This window comes from Pseudophryne corroboree, chromosome 9 (genome assembly GCF_028390025.1).
Source record: "Pseudophryne corroboree isolate aPseCor3 chromosome 9, aPseCor3.hap2, whole genome shotgun sequence".
Classification (NCBI taxonomy): Eukaryota; Metazoa; Chordata; class Amphibia; order Anura; family Myobatrachidae; genus Pseudophryne; species Pseudophryne corroboree.
The window spans coordinates 174,635,470-174,655,111 of record NC_086452.1 but is presented as its reverse complement, the minus strand read 5'-3'; the positions used below and the strand labels follow the sequence as shown (position 1 = coordinate 174,655,111).

General features: G+C 48.3%; 1 protein-coding gene across 1 annotated transcript in view; it reads left to right on the top strand.

Annotated features, from left to right (window-relative positions):
• LOC134957793 (calcium-activated chloride channel regulator 1-like) overlaps positions 1-19,642 on the top strand; it is a 262,420-nt gene that overhangs the window by 117,594 nt on the left and 125,184 nt on the right. Inside the window, exon 3 of the mRNA XM_063939962.1 lies at positions 19,271-19,411. Coding sequence (XP_063796032.1) covers positions 19,271-19,411 — 141 coding nt within the window. The remainder of the gene's footprint in view (positions 1-19,270; positions 19,412-19,642) is intronic.

Here is a 19,642-nt window from a genome sequence, read left to right as displayed (position 1 = left end):
ATCCTGTATGTTTTTGGCAGAAATAGCCCGGTTTTCGGATAACAACGAGGCTGTATCCTGGGATTTGGTTTCACCTGCCTGAGACAGGTGAAACAAAATCCCTGATAAGCGAGCGTGAGCCGCGGCTTATCAGGGCTAATTGGATAGGCGCTTGCAGGACAATTAAGGGCCCTACTCACTGGCCGACCCACCGCCGAGCTGCCCGACGGCGGATACGGCCGACAAGCGACCCGGCGGCGGGGGGGGCAGTGACGGGGGGGAGAGAAGTTTCTTCACTCCCCCCGTCACGCGGCTGCATTGAAGTGCAGGCAAATATGGACGAGATCATCCATATTGGCCTGCATGCACAGCCGACGGGAGACCAGCGATGAACGAGCGCGGGGCCGCGCATCGTTCATCGCTGGAGTCTCCACACTGAAAGATATGAACGAGTTCTCGTTCATTTATGAACGAGATCGTTCATATCTTTCAAAAATTCGGCCAGTGTGTAGGGCCCTTAAGCCTCGGTAATTAATAGTGGCTAACTGGATACTCCCCTTAGTATATCTGCCCCTATATGCCTAAAGGTTCTGCAGTAACAATTATATTTTATACAGAGTGTTTTTGTTTCCTAGGATTTTTATTTTTTATTTTTATTGCAAGGTTTTTTATTGCATGTTCTGGTTTAGAATAAATATATATTTTTTTTATGTTGTATTAGGAGAAGCCTCATTAATTAATATCAAAATGCTGAAATAGACCACTCAATTTTTTTTACATTGTTTGACTATTCAAATGTGACTAGTATTTCAATAATCATGAAAATAAATCCTCCAGTGTTCTATGAAAAAAAGTCCAAAAGTGTGTAAATCATATTGTGTGCTTAAATTACAAATTTCCATGCTTATCTGTGTATCTTTCTCCTTGGTCCTTGGTGTATCTGCTCTCCCTGCCTCATCAGCCCTATCCAGCTTCTATGGGCTGCAAACAATGCAGTCCATAGAAGCCGGGGGATTGAGTATGCGCAGTCCGGACGCCACTGGTACGCATGCGCCGAGTTCCGGCACCTGCCAGATCCATTGCGCAGGTGCCTGGACTCGGCTGACAGACTGACAGTCTCCTCTCCCCTCTACAGCAGGCACAAGTAGCGGTCAGGTAGGAGCCGCCACTGGTTATGGGGGTAATTCCAAATTGATCGCAGCAGGAATTTAGTTAGCAATGTGGCAAAACCATGTGCACTGCAGGGGAGGCAGATATAACATGTGCAGAGAGAGTTAGATTTGGGTGGGGTGTGTTCAATCTGCAATCTAATTTGTAGTGTAAAAATAAATCAGCCAGTATTTACCCTGCACAGAAATAAAATAACCCACCCAAATCTAACTCTCTCTGCACATGTTAAATCTGCCTCCCCTGCAGTGCACATGGTTTTGCCCAATTGCTAACTAAATTCCTGCTGCGATCAACTTGGAATTACCCCCATAGTTAGAGATGTGCGGCGGGCACTTTTTCATGTTTTGGTTTTGGTTCTGGTTCCATGCTCGTGTTTTGGATCTGGATTGGTATTGCCAAAACCACCCTTTCGGGTTTTGGTTATGGTTTTGGATCTGGATGATTTTTTATTTAAAGATAAAAACAGCTAAAATCACAGAATTTGATGGCCATTTTGATCCTACAGTATTATTAACCTCAATAACATTCATTTCCACTCATTTCCAGTCTATTCTGAACACCTCACACCCAGTGGCGTAAGTTCATCACAGTCACCCGGAGGCAAGATAAATATTGGTGCCCCCCTATTTCCTATATTAAGATAAATGTATGTATGTATGTATGTATGTATGTATGTATGTGTGTGTGTGTGTGAGATAGATATGTATGTGTGTGTGTGTGTGTGTGTGTGTGTGTGTGTGTGCGTGTGTGTGCGTGTGTATATGGAGTGTTCTGAAAAAAAAATATATACTTTATTTATACATTTAATTGTCTTTTATTTTAAATCACACATTTCTTAGCAGTCATACCCAGGATTAGAACCCATGACACTAACACTAACATGACACTAACACTAACAGCAGACACTTTACTGATGGAGTTATTTGCTCCTGTAGAGCAAAGCAAGCATGAGAATTCTAACTATATGAAGTTACGTGTAATTGTCAGAGAAGTAGCTTCATATAGTTAGAATTCTCATATTTCCTATACAGGAGCAAACAGCTTCATCAGTAAGGTGCCGCATCCCGTGTAATAGGTTGTGGTGTCTAATCCTGGGTATGACACTTGTAAAATGTGTATATTCAGTATAATAAAGTGGGTGTGATTTGTAAGGTGCAGGGACCAGTGAGGGAGTCGGCCACTGAAAAGACAGCGGCAGCTATCAATTAACTTAATTCAATGGTGTCACAGAATGGGAGGAGAGGTGCCCCCCTTCAGAGCAGATGACTCCGTTGCCTCCCAGAGTTCTGCCTCTGCTCACACCTCACAATATTGTTTTTAGGCCAAAAGGTTGCACCGAGGTGGCTGTATGACTAAGCTAAGCGACACAAGTGTGTGGCAGAAACACCTGTCCCATCTAGGAGTGGCACTGCAGTCCCACTGCAATAATGGCGGATACCAGATGCACGTCTAACACCAGCATAGTTGTTATGGCCTCAGTTATCCGCTTTGCAACAGGTTTACTGCTGTCATATTTCATCTTCCTCGCAAAAGGACTGTTGGACAGTCAATTGCTTAGTTGAAGTAGTACAAGTGGTCTTCCGACTTCCCCTCTGGAATGACGATCGACTCCCAGCAGCAAAAACAGCAGCAGCAGCAGTAGGAGGAAGAGGTTCTTGATCTTTCCCTATTTTATCCTCCAAATTTTTGTTCTCCATTATTTTTCTGGCGTTATATAACAAAATGCAGCACAGGAGAGCGTACCTCTACACCACACAGAGCAAACCCTGTAAAAATTATTTGGATTAAATATTAATAACACCTTTATTTGGAGTAAATAATATACAGCACAGGACAGCACCACTCAGCTTACATGGCAGAACCACTGGACTGGACTTATACGGCAGTACCACTGGAATTATACGGCAGTATCACTGGACTGCATTTACATGCCAGTACCACTGGACATATATGGCAGTATCACTGGACTTATACGGCAGTACCGCTGGACATATACGGCAGTATCACTGGACTGGATTTATATGCCAGTACCACTGGACATATACGGCAGTATCACTAGATTTATACGGCAGTACCACTGGACATATACATCAGTATCACTGGACATATATACGGCAGTATCACTGGATTTATATGGCAGTACCGCTGGACATATATGGCAGTATCACTGGATTTATACGGCTCTACCACTGGACATATACGGTAGTATCACTGGATTTTTACGGAAGTACTGCTGGACATATACGGCAGTATCACTGGATTTATATGGCAGTACCGCTGGACATATACGGCAGTATCACTGGACATATACGGCAGTACTACTGAACTTATACAGCAGCACAGGGACACCACCACTGGACTGATGCAGGACAACACAGCACCACTGCAATGGACTGGACTTATAGAGCAACACTGGACATATGGCAGCAGAGGACACCACCACTGTGACTGGACTGATGTAGCACAAGACACTCCCACTGTACTGATGCAGGACAACACAGCACCAATGCACTGTACTGATGCAGCATAAGACACTACACTGGACTGAGCAGCACAAGACAGCACTGGAATCGCCACCCCATTCTCCTTCCCGCACAGACACTGGCACAGACACTGAGGACGGAGACATGTCCTCTCGCTACACTCTCCAATGCCAGAGTGAAAATGGCGGTGACACGTGGCTCCGTATATGGAATCCAAAACCCGCGAGAAGCTGACAGCGGGATGATGATGTTTTGCCTCGTTCTGGTTTCCGAGTCAGGCGGGAAATCCCAAGCCGGACTCGGATCCAGGCTCGGGTAGTGAAGTCCGGTAGGGTTCGGTTCTCAGGGAACTGAACCCGCTCAATCTCTCATTATAGTGATGTTCACTTTCAATATTCAGCTTCAGGCACTGATTGCTCTTGCATGTAAACACGTGATCAACCACTATATACTAATGGTAACAGCACCAAGTGATAAATTGTGGAACTCCCATTTGCAATATGGAAAAATCAATCATTAAATTGCATCCCTTATCAACATTTTCTTCTTTTGAATTATGTTAACTTTACATAATGTTCTCTCTACTTTATAATATAGATACCAACATTATATTTATGATTAATGTTACTCCATGTACTGTATGTCCTAATTTGTGGAACACAGAAAATGAATATTGAAGAATTTAAATGTTTTACTAAATATGTCCTCTTTTTTCTAAATGGACCGCAAATACTTATTATGTTTCTCCATTTAATCACTTGCCTGTTTCCACTTCCCCAATTGTGCACAAATCAGTCTTTATATCTGAAAACCAAGGCTTCTATTGAGAGTAAGATGTCTTTTTATGCACTACTTCCAAGGCTTCTATTGAGAGTAAGATGTCTTTTTATGCACTACTTCCAAGGCTTCTATTGAGAGTAAGATGTCTTTTTATGCACTACTTCTACTGTTTTCATGTATTTGAATAAAAGGGTATTTTTCACATTTATCAGAAATGGATGTAGTCATCACTACTAACTTTACACCAGGATCAGAGCTGACACAAGTCAGCCCCTATAGGAGGCTATTATTGAGACTTTTTGTTGTCCATGTTTGTCTAAACTTGAGGTTACAGGTCCAGAGCACACTCTTAAGCTGGGTACACACTAATAAATCTATCACCCATTCCATTGAACAGGTGACATATTTGTAGTGTATCGGTGGGTGTGTAAAACCATATATGTCTGTGAACTACGTAATCCTACAATACAGCCAACCCGATATGTACATCTGGGTGTGTGTACAGATTATCCGTTGACCGCACGTACACTGGCTACAGGGACTGACATCGGTTGTGAACACATCAGCAGGCCGGTTGGTGTGTATTCTTAGGAAATGTGTGTATCCAGCCTTATTGTTCTTTTGTTGCAACTGCATGCCCACCTCCTATGATATTGATTACACACTTACCAGGGGTGTTTTTTAAGAGAAGAGGGGACCTGTGTGCAGCCTCCGTTGAATGCCCCCTCCTTTCCAGCAGCTTGTAGACTCTGGCATAAAGCCAGAGTTTACTGCATATGCGCAGTTCTCCAGGAACATGGCACCCACGCCTTGTTCCCGGGGACATCTCCAGTGCGCATACACAAATCACTCGAAAAATGGCCATGGCGGCCATTTTCCAAGTGATTTGTGCCCACACAGCAGGGAAGCCGTCGCAGGACTCCGGAGGGGTAAGTATACTATATAGGTGCAGTATGTACGGTGTGGGCCTCGTGTGTACCGCACACACTTCACCCATTATAGAAACGCCTGTGACACTTATTCAAGTCGCGGTCACAGCCTCTTAGTGGCAGAAAGTCATAAGTCAGACAGAATAAAACCTGTGCACAGCAAAAACACACAGTACGAGGAATCTTAAGTTGAGACAGAAAAAACTCTCAACTTACACTTTTGTCTTTGACTTTGAATAAGGCCCTATATCTGTAACTGTAATCTTGAGGTGCAGCAATTTAACAATGTATTAAAACATACCTCCCAACTTCTTTTGGTTGTAATCCGGGACCTGCCACGCCATAGTCGCGGCTGCGGACAAGAAGGGTGTGTGGCATCAGGAGAAGTGGGTGGGGCCTCATGTGGAGGGTGTGCCTAGCGCCGTGACCCCCGTTTTCATCATTTTAGAGGCATGCATAGTACTTCCTGAGCAGCTGGGCAGCTGCCGTCTAGCCTTCCCTGTACTAATAGATGCCGTATACATGCGCGCTCAGAGGCGTCACTAGGGTTGGTGTCACCCGGTGTGGTAACTGATGGTGTCACCCCCCCATGGACCATACCGCGCGTGCTCACAAAGTAAGATGCAATCGCATCCAACATATGTAAACGACTCTGCCTGATTTGACAGGTAGGGGAGTTCAGGGGGTGGCGATAAGGCGTTGTGGGGTTATCGAATCCGCATTGCGGGGGAATGGCATCATAAATGGAGATGGGTTTGGGGCGGCCGTGTGATGTCACACGCAGATGCTGCGATTGGAAACATGGCGGCGTGTTACCCTAAATCAGTGATGCAAACACAATTGTATTCTTGACAAGTATATCACTGGCCGCCAATAGCATGCTGGGAGGCTTTGCCCTGTGCTGGGCGTCCTCAAGAATGCAAGAGATAGCAGTTGTAGTTTTGTTATTTTGGCAAAACTGCAACTGAAGCTTAATAAGGCAACTAAGTCAGTATACAAATACACACGGAGAAACATCGGGAGCAAGAAACTCTGATGCTTCTTTGATATATTTTTTGGGGGGCTATCCAATTAGGTGACCTGAAGTACAAAAAGTAAATTTTCTCCCAAAAACACACAGGTTCAGTGAAACCTGTGTGTTTTCAACAGCCCTGTTTTCGGACAATAACTGGGTGTCACGATCCGGGTATCTGGACGCCATTTCTTACCCATCAGATGCCTCCTAAGGCTGGCTCAGCGCTCCAGGACCGGATCACATCTGTTATCCTGATGTGTACATTCCTGTATCCTCTCCTGTCACTCTGGGACGCTGTCACAGTAAACGCCATATTACACCTGGCATGGCGTCTCCCGCGGCCTCCGCCGCCGTCCCTGAACTTCTGCATGCAGAGTGTCGGAGTGGCGATTACGTCAGCCGCGGCCTCCGCTGTGTCCGCGTGGTTGGATGTGCATCTGTCAGCCTGGCGCCTCCTGTCTCCGGTGGCCGGCGCCGCCATTACTGTTTTCATTACCACATGGATTACAAACCAAACTTCCCTCCAAGTGTCTGCATGGGCGCAGCCATCTTGGATTCTGTCAGCTGATCATTTCCACCAATCTGTTCTCAGTATTGATAATCTGCATAATTGCCTAGCCAATCCCTTCCTTGCTGCAGGTATAAATACACTGTGCCTGAGCAAGGAAGGCGTCAGTGCTTTGGTTGTCAAACCTAGTTCCTGTTTGTCTCTCTCCTGTGATTGTCTTCCAGGTTCCAGCTCCTGTCTCAAGACTTCCACCATAGAGACCCGCACCAGCATTCCACCTGCGGTGTAGCCTGACTCTCCAATCCATTGTGGATTCATCTGTTTCCAGCTACATTACCTGCTTCCAGCTCAGCTTCCAGCAGAGTACAGCTTCCCTTAAAGGGCCGGTGTCCTTTCTACACTTTACCACTCTCCACCGGTATTATTATTTCTCCGCTCTCAAGTTCTACATTTCAGTTCATATTTCATCGCTCCCAAGTTCATTTATTATTTAACTGGTTCCAGCCAGTATCCACTCCGTGCTAACAACAGTCTGGTTCCAGCCAGTATCCACAGCAGCTGTTTTATCTTCAGCAACCCAGCTTTTCCTGGAACACCAGCTGGCACAATCCTGGGTTATCTCCATTGCTACAGTCGGGCCTGGTAAGGACTTTCCATCTAGAAGATCATAAGAACTATCTCACACTACCAGTGCCCTGTGGCTCCTGCCATCCTGTAGTACCCAGGAACTGTATTTATTCTTTGCTGACTTTTACGTTTTCTTTTACTGCTGCTGTGTTGCGGAGTTGTCATAATAAACATCATTGACTTTTATCCAAGTTGTCGTGGTCACGCCTTCGGGCAGTTATTATTCATGTTACTTACATGTCCAGGGGTCTGATACAACCTCCCAGGTTCCGGTACATCTCAGCCCCTACAACTGAGGCTGCCTCCCGTCAGCTCAGGCCCTCAGTTGTGACAGTAAGCACTGACCTAATGAATCCAGCCGGAGACCAGGATCAAGCGGCCAGGCCGATGCAAGAACTGGCAGCCCGACTAGAACATCAGGAGGCTGCACAGGGCCACATCATCCGCTGTCTCCAGGATCTCTCTACTCGGCTGGATGGGATTCAGACAACTCTCCGTGGATCAGGCGCGTCTGGTGCGTCAACCACAGTGACTCCAGCTATAACCCCACCCACCTTACCCATTTCTGCTCCACGTCTTCATCTTCCAACGCCAGCAAAATTTGACGGATCTCCAAGATTCTGCAGGGGATTTCTCAACCAGTGTGAGATTCAGTTTGAGCTACAACCTGGCAATTTTCCCAGTGACCGTACAAAAATTGCCTACATTATTTCTCTTCTCAGTGGCTCAGCCCTTGATTGGGCATCACCGTTATGGGAGAGGTCCGACACCCTGCTATCTTCCTACACTGCCTTCGTGTCAACATTCAGGCGCATCTTCGACGAGCCAGGCCGGGTAACCTCAGCTTCATCCGAGATTCTCCGTTTACGCCAGGGGTCACGTACTGTAGGACAATATCTGATACAGTTCCAGATCCTGGCATCCGAACTGGCATGGAACGACGAGGCCCTGTATGCTGCATTCTGGCATGGCTTATCTGAGCGTATTAAAGATGAGTTAGCTACCAGAGACTTACCTTCTAAGTTAGATGAGCTAATCTCACTCTGCACGAAAGTTGATTTACGTTTCAGAGAGAGAGCAACTGAGCGTGGAAGATCATCTGCTCCAAAATCTTCTGCTCCTCCTCCTCGTCAACTGTCACCATCTAAAGATGAGCCCATGCAACTTGGCCGTTCCCGTTTAACTCCTGCTGAGCGCCGAAGACGTCTCTCCGAGTTTCTCTGTCTCTATTGTGCAGCTCCGTCTCACACCATTAATGCCTGTCCCAAACGTCCGGGAAACTCCAAATCCTAGCTCGCCAAGGAGAGGGCCGGCTAGGAGTAATGATCTCCTCTCCATCTCCTCAAGATTGTAATCTCCCAGTCTCGCTTCAAGTTGCTCAACGTTATCGGAACGTCATTGCCCTCCTTGATTCCGGAGCAGCTGGGAACTTTATTACCGAAGCCTATGTTAAACGGTGGTCCCTACCCACCGAGAGACTTCCTTCGTCCATTTCTTTAACTGCCGTGGATGGCAGCAAAATTTTTGATGCAGTTATTTCTTTAAGGACTCTACCAGTTCGTCTGAGAGTGGGAGTTCTTCATTCCGAACTTATTTCTTTTTTAGTGATTCCAAGAGCCACACATCCTGTGGTCCTGGGCCTTCCATGGCTCCGTCTTCACAATCCTACAATTGATTGGACGACTACGCAAATCCTGGCATGGGGTTCCTCCTGTGCTGAGACATGTTTGTTTAAAGTATTGCCTGTCTGTTCTTCCTCCCCCAGGTCGTCTGATGTTCCACCTCCTCCATATCAAGATTTCACGGATGTGTTCAGTAAAGCTTCTGCTGATATCCTTCCTCCTCATAGAGAATGGGACTGTCCGATTGATCTCGTTCCAGGGAAGGTTCCACCTCGAGGCCGAACTTATCCGTTGTCTCTGCCTGAGACGCATTCTATGGAGGAATATATTAAAGAGAACCTAGCAAAGGGGTTCATTCGACCTTCTTCTTCTCCAGCCGGCGCAGGCGTCTTTTTTGTAAAAAAGAAAGATGGTGGTCTGCGGCCGTGCATCGACTACAGAGGTTTGAACGACATTACCATCAAGAACCGTTATCCTTTACCCCTGATTACTGAGCTCTTTGACAGAGTTAGCGGAGCTACCATCTTTACAAAGCTGGACTTGCGAGGTGCATACAATCTCATCCGGATCCGTGAGGGTGATGAGTGGAAGACCGCCTTTAACACCCGTGACGGACATTATGAGTACCTCGTCATGCCCTTCGGATTGAGCAATGCTCCAGCTGTCTTCCAGCATTTTGTCAATGAGATCTTCAGAGACATTCTATACCGTCATGTCGTGGTCTATCTAGACGATATCCTCATTTTTGCCAACGATTTAGAGGAACATCGTTTTTGGGTTAAAGAGGTTCTGTCCCGTCTCCGTGTCAATCATCTCTATTGCAAATTAGAAAAATGCGTCTTTGAAGTCAAGTCCATTCCGTTTCTAGGGTACATTGTGTCCGGTTCCGGACTAGAGATGGATCCTGAGAAACTACAAGCAATCCAAAATTGGCCGGTACCCTTAACCCTCAAAGGGGTCCAGAGGTTCTTAGGGTTCGCCAACTATTACCGAAAGTTTATACGAGACTTTTCCACCATTGTGGTGCCTATTACTGCTTTCACTAAGAAGGGTGCTAACCCGTCCAAGTGGTCTGAAGAAGCCATGCAAGCATTTCATCTTTTAAAACAAAGGTTCATCTCTGCGCCTGTTCTGAAACAGCCTGACATCGACTCTCCTTTCATCTTAGAGGTGGATGCCTCCTCCGTTGGAGTAGGAGCGGTGTTATCTCAGAGGGCTAAAGATGGCCATTTACACCCTTGCAGTTTCTTCTCCCGGAAGTTCTCCCCAGCTGAGCGCAACTATGCCATTGGCGACCAGGAGTTGCTAGCCATCAAGCTCGCTCTAGAAGAGTGGAGGTATCTGTTGGAGGGAGCTTCTCATTCAATCACCATACTTACAGACCACAAGAACCTTTTATACCTGAAGGGCGCACAATGTCTCAACCCTCGTCAGGCCAGATGGGCACTTTTCTTTTCCAGGTTCGACTTTAAACTCCAGTTCTGTCCGGGCTCTCAGAATCGCAAGGCCGATGCCCTTTCCCGCTCATGGGAGCAAGAAAATGAGTCAGAGTCTTCAGACAAGCATCCTATTATAAATCCGTTGGCATTCTCCACGGTAGGGATGGACTCTACGCCCCCATCAGGGAAAAGTTTTGTGAAGCCGATGCTAAGGAAGAAGCTCATGCATTGGGCCCATGCTTCCCGTTTTGCCGGACATACAGGTATCCAAAAAACCCTGGAGTTTATCTCCAGGTCCTATTGGTGGCCAACTCTGAAAAAGGACGTCTTGGAGTTTATTGCATCTTGCCCAAAGTGTGCCCAACATAAAGTATCCCGCCAGTCGCCTGCGGGGCAACTGGTTCCACTATCCGTTCCCCGTCGACCATGGACCCACTTGTCGATGGATTTCATTACAGACTTACCCATGTGCAACAAGTTCAATACCATCTGGGTGGTAGTTGACCGGTTCACCAAGATGGCACACTTCATTCCTCTCACCGGTCTTCCGTCAGCTTCCAAGTTGGCTCAAGTATTCATACAAGAGATCTTCCGACTCCACGGTCTTCCTGAAGAAATTATCTCAGATCGAGGAGTTCAATTCACAGCCAAATTCTGGCGAAGTTTATGTCAAGTCCTCCAAGTCAAGCTAAAGTTTTCCACGGCTTACCATCCTCAGACCAATGGTCAAACCGAGAGGGTGAATCAGGACTTGGAGGCCTTCCTCCGCATCTATGTGTCCTCCTCTCAAGATGACTGGGTTCAATTACTTCCCTGGGCCGAGTTCTGTCATAACAACCAGTATCATTCTTCATCTGCTTCAACACCATTCTTCACTAACTTTGGATTCCACCCTAAAGTCCCTGAGTTCCAACCGCTTCCAGCAACTTCTGTTCCCGCAGTGGATATCACCTTGCATCAGTTTGCCAATATCTGGAAGAGCGTACGATCAGCTCTGCTCAAGGCATCGTTCAGGTACAAGAAGTTTGCGGATAAGAAGCGTCGAGCAGTTCCTGCTCTCAAGGTGGGTGATCGGGTATGGTTATCCACGAAGAATTTGAGGTTAAGAGTTCCCAGTATGAAGTTTGCACCTCGCTATATCGGTCCTTTCAAGATTGAACAAGTCATCAATCCTGTTGCTTACAGACTCCAGTTGCCTCCCTTCTTAAAAATACCCAGGACATTCCATGTTTCCCTGTTGAAACCGCTGATCTTGAATCGGTTTCATTCTTCACTTCCTCCAACTCCGAAAGTCCAAACTCAATGAGGCGTTGAGTATGAGGTGGCCAAGATCCTGGACTCACGTCACCGTTACGGTCAACTACAATATCTTATTGACTGGAAGGGTTATGGTCCTGAGGAACGTTCATGGACCAATGCTTCTGATGTCCATGCTCCTGCCTTGGTCCGGAGATTCCATTCCAAGTTTCCTCAAAAGCCAAAGAAGTGTCCTGGGGCCACTCCTAAAGGGGGGGGTGCTGTCACGATCCGGGTATCTGGACGCCATTTCTTACCCATCAGATGCCTCCTAAGGCTGGCTCAGTGCTCCAGGACTGGATCCCATCTGTTATCCTGATGTGTACATTCCTGTATCCTCTCCTGTCACTCTGGGACGCTGTCACAGTAAACGCCATATTACACCTGGCATGGCGTCTCCCGCGGCCTCCGCCGCCGTCCCTGAACTTCTGCATGCAGAGTGTCTGAGTGGCGATTACGTCAGCCGCGGCCTCCGCTGTGTCCGCGTGGTTGGATGTGCATCTGTCAGCCTGGCGCCTCCTGTCTCCGGTGGCCGGCGCCGCCATTACTGTTTTCATTACCACATGGATTACAAACCAAACTTCCCTCCAAGTGTCTGCATGGGCGCAGCCATCTTGGATTCTGTCAGCTGATCATTTCCACCAATCTGTTCTCAGTATTGATAATCTGCATAATTGCCTAGCCAATCCCTTCCTTGCTGCAGGTATAAATACACTGTGCCTGAGCAAGGAAGGCGTCAGTGCTTTGGTTGTCAAACCTAGTTCCTGTTTGTCTCTCTCCTGTGATTGTCTTCCAGGTTCCAGCTCCTGTCTCAAGACTTCCACCATAGAGACCCGCACCAGCATTCCACCTGCGGTGTAGCCTGACTCTCCAATCCATTGTGGATTCATCTGTTTCCAGCTACAACATTACCTGCTTCCAGCTCAGCTTCCAGCAGAGTACAGCTTCCCTTAAAGGGCCGGTGTCCTTTCTACACTTTACCACTCTCCACCGGTATTATTATTTCTCCGCTCTCAAGTTCTACATTTCAGTTCATATTTCATCGCTCCCAAGTTCATTTATTATTTAACTGGTTCCAGCCAGTATCCACTCCGTGCTAACAACAGTCTGGTTCCAGCCAGTATCCACAGCAGCTGTTTTATCTTCAGCAACCCAGCTTTTCCTGGAACACCAGCTGGCACAATCCTGGGTTATCTCCATTGCTACAGTCGGGCCTGGTAAGGACTTTCCATCTAGAAGATCATAAGAACTATCTCACACTACCAGTGCCCTGTGGCTCCTGCCATCCTGTAGTACCCAGGAACTGTATTTATTCTTTGCTGACTTTTACGTTTTCTTTTACTGCTGCTGTGTTGCGGAGTTGTCATAATAAACATCATTGACTTTTATCCAAGTTGTCGTGGTCACGCCTTCGGGCAGTTATTATTCATGTTACTTACATGTCCAGGGGTCTGATACAACCTCCCAGGTTCCGGTACATCTCAGCCCCTACAACTGAGGCTGCCTCCCGTCAGCTCAGGCCCTCAGTTGTGACACTGGGCTGTTTTCCAGGATTTTGCTTCGCCTGCCTGAGGGACGTGCTTAAGTGTAGTGTACCACACCATATACCCCTTATACACATTATGCACCACAATAGTAGGACCCCTATTCTATCTAGTACTGGTGCTCCTTACACATTATGTCACATGGCATGAGCCAAAATTCACATGGAATGAGACACAATTCACATTATGCCATACAGCAGGGATGGGGAACCTTTAGCCCTCCAGCTGTTGCTGAACTACACATACCAGCATGCCTTTAGCATTTGGAATTTGGCCATGCTAAAACTGTTGCAGGGTATGCTGGGATGTGTAGTTCAACAACAGCTGGAGGGCCAAAGGTTCCCCATCCCTGCCATACAGTATGAGATTAAATTCAAATTTTTACACACAGTATGAACCAAAATTCACACGGAATTAACCAAATTCACATTATGCCACACAGTATGAGCCGCAATTCATTGACAGGGAGAGTGACAGCAGGGACATAGGGACAGGGAGAATGACAGCAGGGACATAGGGACAGGGAGAGTGACATCAGAGAAATAGGGACAGGGAGAGTGACATCAGAGACATTGGGACAGGGAGAGAGACAGTGACAGGGAGAGTGAAAGCAGGGACATAGGGACAGTGACAGGGAGAGTGAAAGCAGGGACATAGGGACAGGGAGAGTGACAGCAGGGACAGGGAGAATGACAGCAGGGACATAGGGACAGGGAGAATGACAGCAGGGACATAGGGACAGGGAGAATGACAGCAGGGACATAGGGACAGGGAGAGTGACAGAGAGAGGGTCAGCAAGGGCATACAGAAGGGAGAGAGAAAGGCAGCAGTGTAAAATTACCCAATCAGCAGCGGTGGTGTGGAGGATGTGGTGATTGGAGGCGTGGAGGATGAGGAGGTTGTGGTCAGCAGTAGTGAAGAGTTGGCTGTGGTCGGCGGCGGATGAGGAGGCTGTGGCTGTCGGTGCGGAGGCTGTGGGCGACGGTGCGGAGGAGGCTGTGCTGTGGGGGGCGGCAGTGCGGAGCAGGAGGCAGTGGGCGTGGGTGCGAAGAAGACAGCGGGCGGCAGTGGTGGCCTTTGGCGTGTCTCTGGTCCACCTATGACCGCTACTATATCAAATCTGCAAACATATTTTATTAACTTAGTCAAAAAAAATAACACTGGATTATACTGTAACAGTAAACTGTAAATACTAACATTAGATCACAAACACACCTTCTGGCAGCTGAAACAGCTCACAGCCAGCCAGGGAAGAAGAGACAATGAGGTCCGCACAGTCACTTCACTCACTGTAGTATAGCTAGGTCCTCCCTCTCTGGTAACGCTGCACACTGCACAGCACTCGAGTCGAGCTCCTCCCAGAATTGCCTGCGGTGCCGACGTATGCGATGACGTCATCGGGAGTGACGTATAGCACCCGGCATCCATAGAGATTGCGGCAGTACAGACCCCGTGGCGTTGTACATAGGCAGGTCAGGCAACTGTCTGATTTACTTTGAACCAGTCTTTTGAAATCGGCGAGGGTGTGGGGCCTTGATGCCGGGAGTGAATGTGGGTGCCGCTGCGGATGTGGATGGGGGTGCAGGTGTGCAGCTCTTTTTGGTGCATACTTGCCTGCTTTTGAAAAATAGTTTCAGGGAGATTGTGTTAGCAGAATGCGCCGCGTGCCGTTGACGGGTCATGTCATGTCTCACTCCACCTTTACATATAAACACACTGATGATATAAGTCCAGAGCAATAAAGCTGTCAGAAAACATTGTATAGCAGCCCATACAACGATTTCACATATAGGTATATCCGTCGTATTGTCTGTTAATATGTTGCAGAAAATATAAACTCCTAAGTATCAGAATATTTTAACTACATGAATACGCAAGAGGTGCCATTCATATAAAGCGGCAAGTATCAATCCCGCATTCACATATCGGTGCCCTAATAATTGCTGTTCATACAAATAAGTGTGCGGTATGATGAGATTCAGAGAGGATGCAAAATAAAAATTCTGCTACCCAGAAGGATAACAAGGGTCAATGGTGCCAAGGGCAAATAAAAAACATTTTGCCCCTTAAAAAGGTGTCCTGTGTTGTGTCCCCTCTTGTATTTTCTGTATAACACCCCCATGCCTGCATTTTCTGTATAGTGACCACCTCTGTTCGCATATTCCCTGTAGTGACCCCCTTGTCCCCATATTCCCTGTAGTGACCCCCTTATCTGCATATTCCCGTAGTGACCCCCTTGTCCGCATATTCCCCGTAGTGACCCCTTGTCTGCATATTCCCCGCAGTGACCCCTTTTCTGCACAATCCCCGCAGTGACCCCTTGCCTGCATATTCCCCGCAGTGACCCCTTGTCTGCATAATCCCCATAGTGACCCCTTTTCTGCATATTCCCCGCAGTGACCCCTTGTCTGCATATTCCCCGTAGTGACCCCTTGTCTGCATAATCCCCGTAGTGACCCCTTTTCTGCATATTCCCCGCAGTGACCCTTTGTCTGCATATTCCCCGTAGTGACCACTTGTCTGCATAATCCCTGCAGTGTCCCCTTTTCTGTATACTCCCCGAAGTGACCCCTTGCCTGCATATTCCCCGCAGTGACCCCTTGTCTGCATAATCCCCGTAGTGACCCCTTTTCTGCATAATCCCCGCAGTGACCCCTTTTCTGCATATTCCCCGCAGTGACCCCTTGTCTGCATAATCCCCGTAGTGACCCCTTTTCTGCATATTCCCCGCAGTGACCCTTTGTCTGCAGATTCCCCGTAGTGACCACTTGTCTGCATAATCCCTGCAGTGACCCCTTTTCTGTATACTCCCCGTAGTGACCCCTTGCCTGCATATTCCCCGCAGTGACCCCTTGCCTGCATATTCCCCGCAGTGACCCCTTGCCTGCATATTCCCCGCAGTGACCCCTTGTCTGCATAATCCCCGTAGTGACCCCTTTTCTGCATAATCCCCGCAGTGACCCCTTTTCTGTATACTCCCCGCAGTGACCTTTTCTGCATAATCCCCGTAGTGACCCCTAGTCTGCATAATCCCCATAGTGACCCCTTGTCTGCATAATCCCTGTAGTGACCCCTTGTCTGCATAATCCCTGTAGTGACCCCTTGTCTGCATATTCCCCGCAGTGACCCTTTGTCTGCATATTCCCCGCAGTGACCCTTTGTCTGCATATTCCCCGCAGTGACCCTTTGTCTGCATAATCCCCGTAGTGACTCCTTGTCTGCATATTCCCCGTTGTGACCCCTTGTCTGCATAATCCCTGTAGTGACCCCTTTTCTGCATATTCCCCCAGTGATCCCTTTTCTGCATATTCCCCGCAGTGACCCCTTTTCTGCATATTCCCCGTAGTGACCCTTTGTCTGCATATTCCCCGTAGTGACCACTTGTCTGAATAATCCCTGCAGTGTCCCCTTTTCTGTATACTCCCCGTAGTGACCCCTTGCCTGCATATTCCCCGCAGTGACCCCTTGTCTGCATAATCCCCGTAGTGACCCCTTTTCTGCATAATCCCCGCAGTGACCCCTTTTCTGCATATTCCCCGCAGTGACCCCTTGTCTGCATAATCCCCGTAGTGACCCCTTTTCTGCATATTCCCCGCAGTGACCCTTTGTCTGCAGATTCCCCGTAGTGACCACTTGTCTGCATAATCCCTGCAGTGACCCCTTTTCTGTATACTCCCCGTAGTGACCCCTTGCCTGCATATTCCCCGCAGTGACCCCTTGCCTGCATATTCCCCGCAGTGACCCCTTGCCTGCATATTCCCCGCAGTGACCCCTTGTCTGCATAATCCCCGTAGTGACCCCTTTTCTGCATAATCCCCGCAGTGACCCCTTTTCTGTATACTCCCCGCAGTGACCTTTTCTGCATAATCCCCGTAGTGACCCCTAGTCTGCATAATCCCCGTAGTGACCCCTTGTCTGCATAATCCCTGTAGTGACCCCTTGTCTGCATAATCCCTGTAGTGACCCCTTGTCTGCATATTCCCCGCAGTGACCCTTTGTCTGCATATTCCCCGCAGTGACCCTTTGTCTGCATAATCCCCGTAGTGACTCCTTGTCTGCATATTCCCCGTTGTGACCCCTTGTCTGCATAATCCCTGTAGTGACCCCTTTTCTGCATATTCCCCCAGTGATCCCTTTTCTGCATATTCCCCGCAGTGACCCCTTTTCTGCATATTCCCCGTAGTGACCTCCCATGTGTAAATATTCCACATAGTGACCAATTCTCGGCATACTCCCTGCAATGACCCCCCCTTGTTTGCACACAGTATGCCCTCTGACTCCCCCTTGTTTGCACACAGTATGCCCTCTGATCCCCCCTTGTTTGCACACAGTATGCCCTCTGACTCCCCCTTGTTTGCACACAGTATGCCCTCTGACTCCCCCTTGTTTGCACACAGTATGCCCTCTGACTCCCCCTTGTTTGCACACAGTATGCCCTCTGACTCCCCCTTGTTTGCACACAGTATGCCCTCTGACTCCCCCTTGTCTGCACACAGTATGCCCTCTAACTCCCCCTTGTCTGCACACAGTATGCCCTGTAGTGACGGTTGGTTCTAAATCGGAGTGGGAGAAGGGACCTACTGACGTCACTAGGGGAGGAGACACGTCACCAGGGAGAGGGGCTACGGCCAAACAGGGTACCAGATAAGTACCCTCACGGGCTTGCTTCGCTCGCCACGCTTCGGGCTCGGTGGCCCGCTCCGCTCGCCACCTGATTACTGAAGGTAATAGTTGGTGGCGTGGATAGTTGAGGACCTATCCCGCTGGCCTAGCTCCTCCCCCTTGTGTCGTGCCTCCTACCCCTGACGTAAAAGGTCCCTTAGGCCACTTGAATCTAGCATCAACCCTGTAGTGACACCCCTAGTGTGTACACAGTATGCCCTGTAGTGACCCCCTCTGTCCGCATATTCCCTAAAGTTACCCCCTTATCTGTGTGTTGCCTATAGTTTCCGCCCTTGCTTACATTTTTCCTATAGTGACCCCCTCGTCTTTATTATGTTTACAGAGAACCCCCAACAAACCCCCAGCCCCCCCCCCCCCCCCCCCTCCCTTATGTTCCTTACTGGGCTCCTGATCCCCTATCCAGAACTTCCTGCTAGTGCTCCCAGCTCCCCCAGTAGTTACTTACGATAGCAGAAGAGCCTCCTTCCTTCCCTCCGCACAGTCCTGGCTCCTCTTTGACATGCAGCATGATGACTCACCAGCACTTCCTGATGCTGCTGGGGGATGAGTCATCGCTGTAGCTGGGGACGATTCTCTCTGCCTTCTTCCTCCTTGTGTGCCTCCCGAGTCCCGCAGTCTGCAGCGTAAATACAAAGAGCGGCTGCGGGCGGCCCTGAAGCCCAAGCCGCCAGTACAACGAATGCACGGCAGGTCCTGGACGGCCACCGCAGGACACGCCCCCGGCATCTCCAGACCTTTTCAGTGGAGGGCAGAAGAGGAAAAGAAAGGTTTGCGGGGCAGCGGGAGGCCTGTTCTGGTGACACCCCATTTAAGGGTGACAGGTGGGTGCGGGCCGCACCCCCCTCATGACGCCACTGTGCGCGCTGCATCTATTAAGTGATCACCGGCTGCTTTGCAGAGCAGCGGTGATCACTGGTTCTCCTGCCTTCCCCCCTCCCGTGGGACACTGCAACCTGCGGGAGGGACAGCATGACAGTGACCAATAAGCAGGACCGTTCCACTCTGTATTCGGGACAGTTGGGAGGTTTGATTAAAAGGTGAAAAAAGCCTTAATACAAAACAGATTTCACCAATTCTAAATTATTTATACTGTACATATATATTTTATACTGATTAGAATTTGTACATATATTTATATAATTGTGTGTTCTGCATTGGAAATACATTTTTGTACTTTTTTTTTCCATACCTGTAGGACATGGTGACTGATGCATCTAACTATATGTTTCAAGCTACAAAACAAAGACTTTTCATTAGAAGTGCAAAAATTTTAATACCCAACACCTGGTTGAGCAGCAATGAGTACAAAAGACCAAAAAGGGAGTCATATGATAAGGTACTGTAATTGTTTTGATCCTCTTTTCATATACAGTAGGAAGCCTCTGCTACAAATGGCTGTGTCACATATACCCCTTTCACACTGCCAATGCCGGATCCCACCCGGGAATTGGAAACGGGTCCTTCCCGGCTGGGATCCGGCATTGGCCACTGCTGCAGACTTCCCCGGGCGGGTTGCCATAGCAGTGTGGAAGGGGGGGGGGACCAGCGGCGGGCTCAGAGGTGGAGG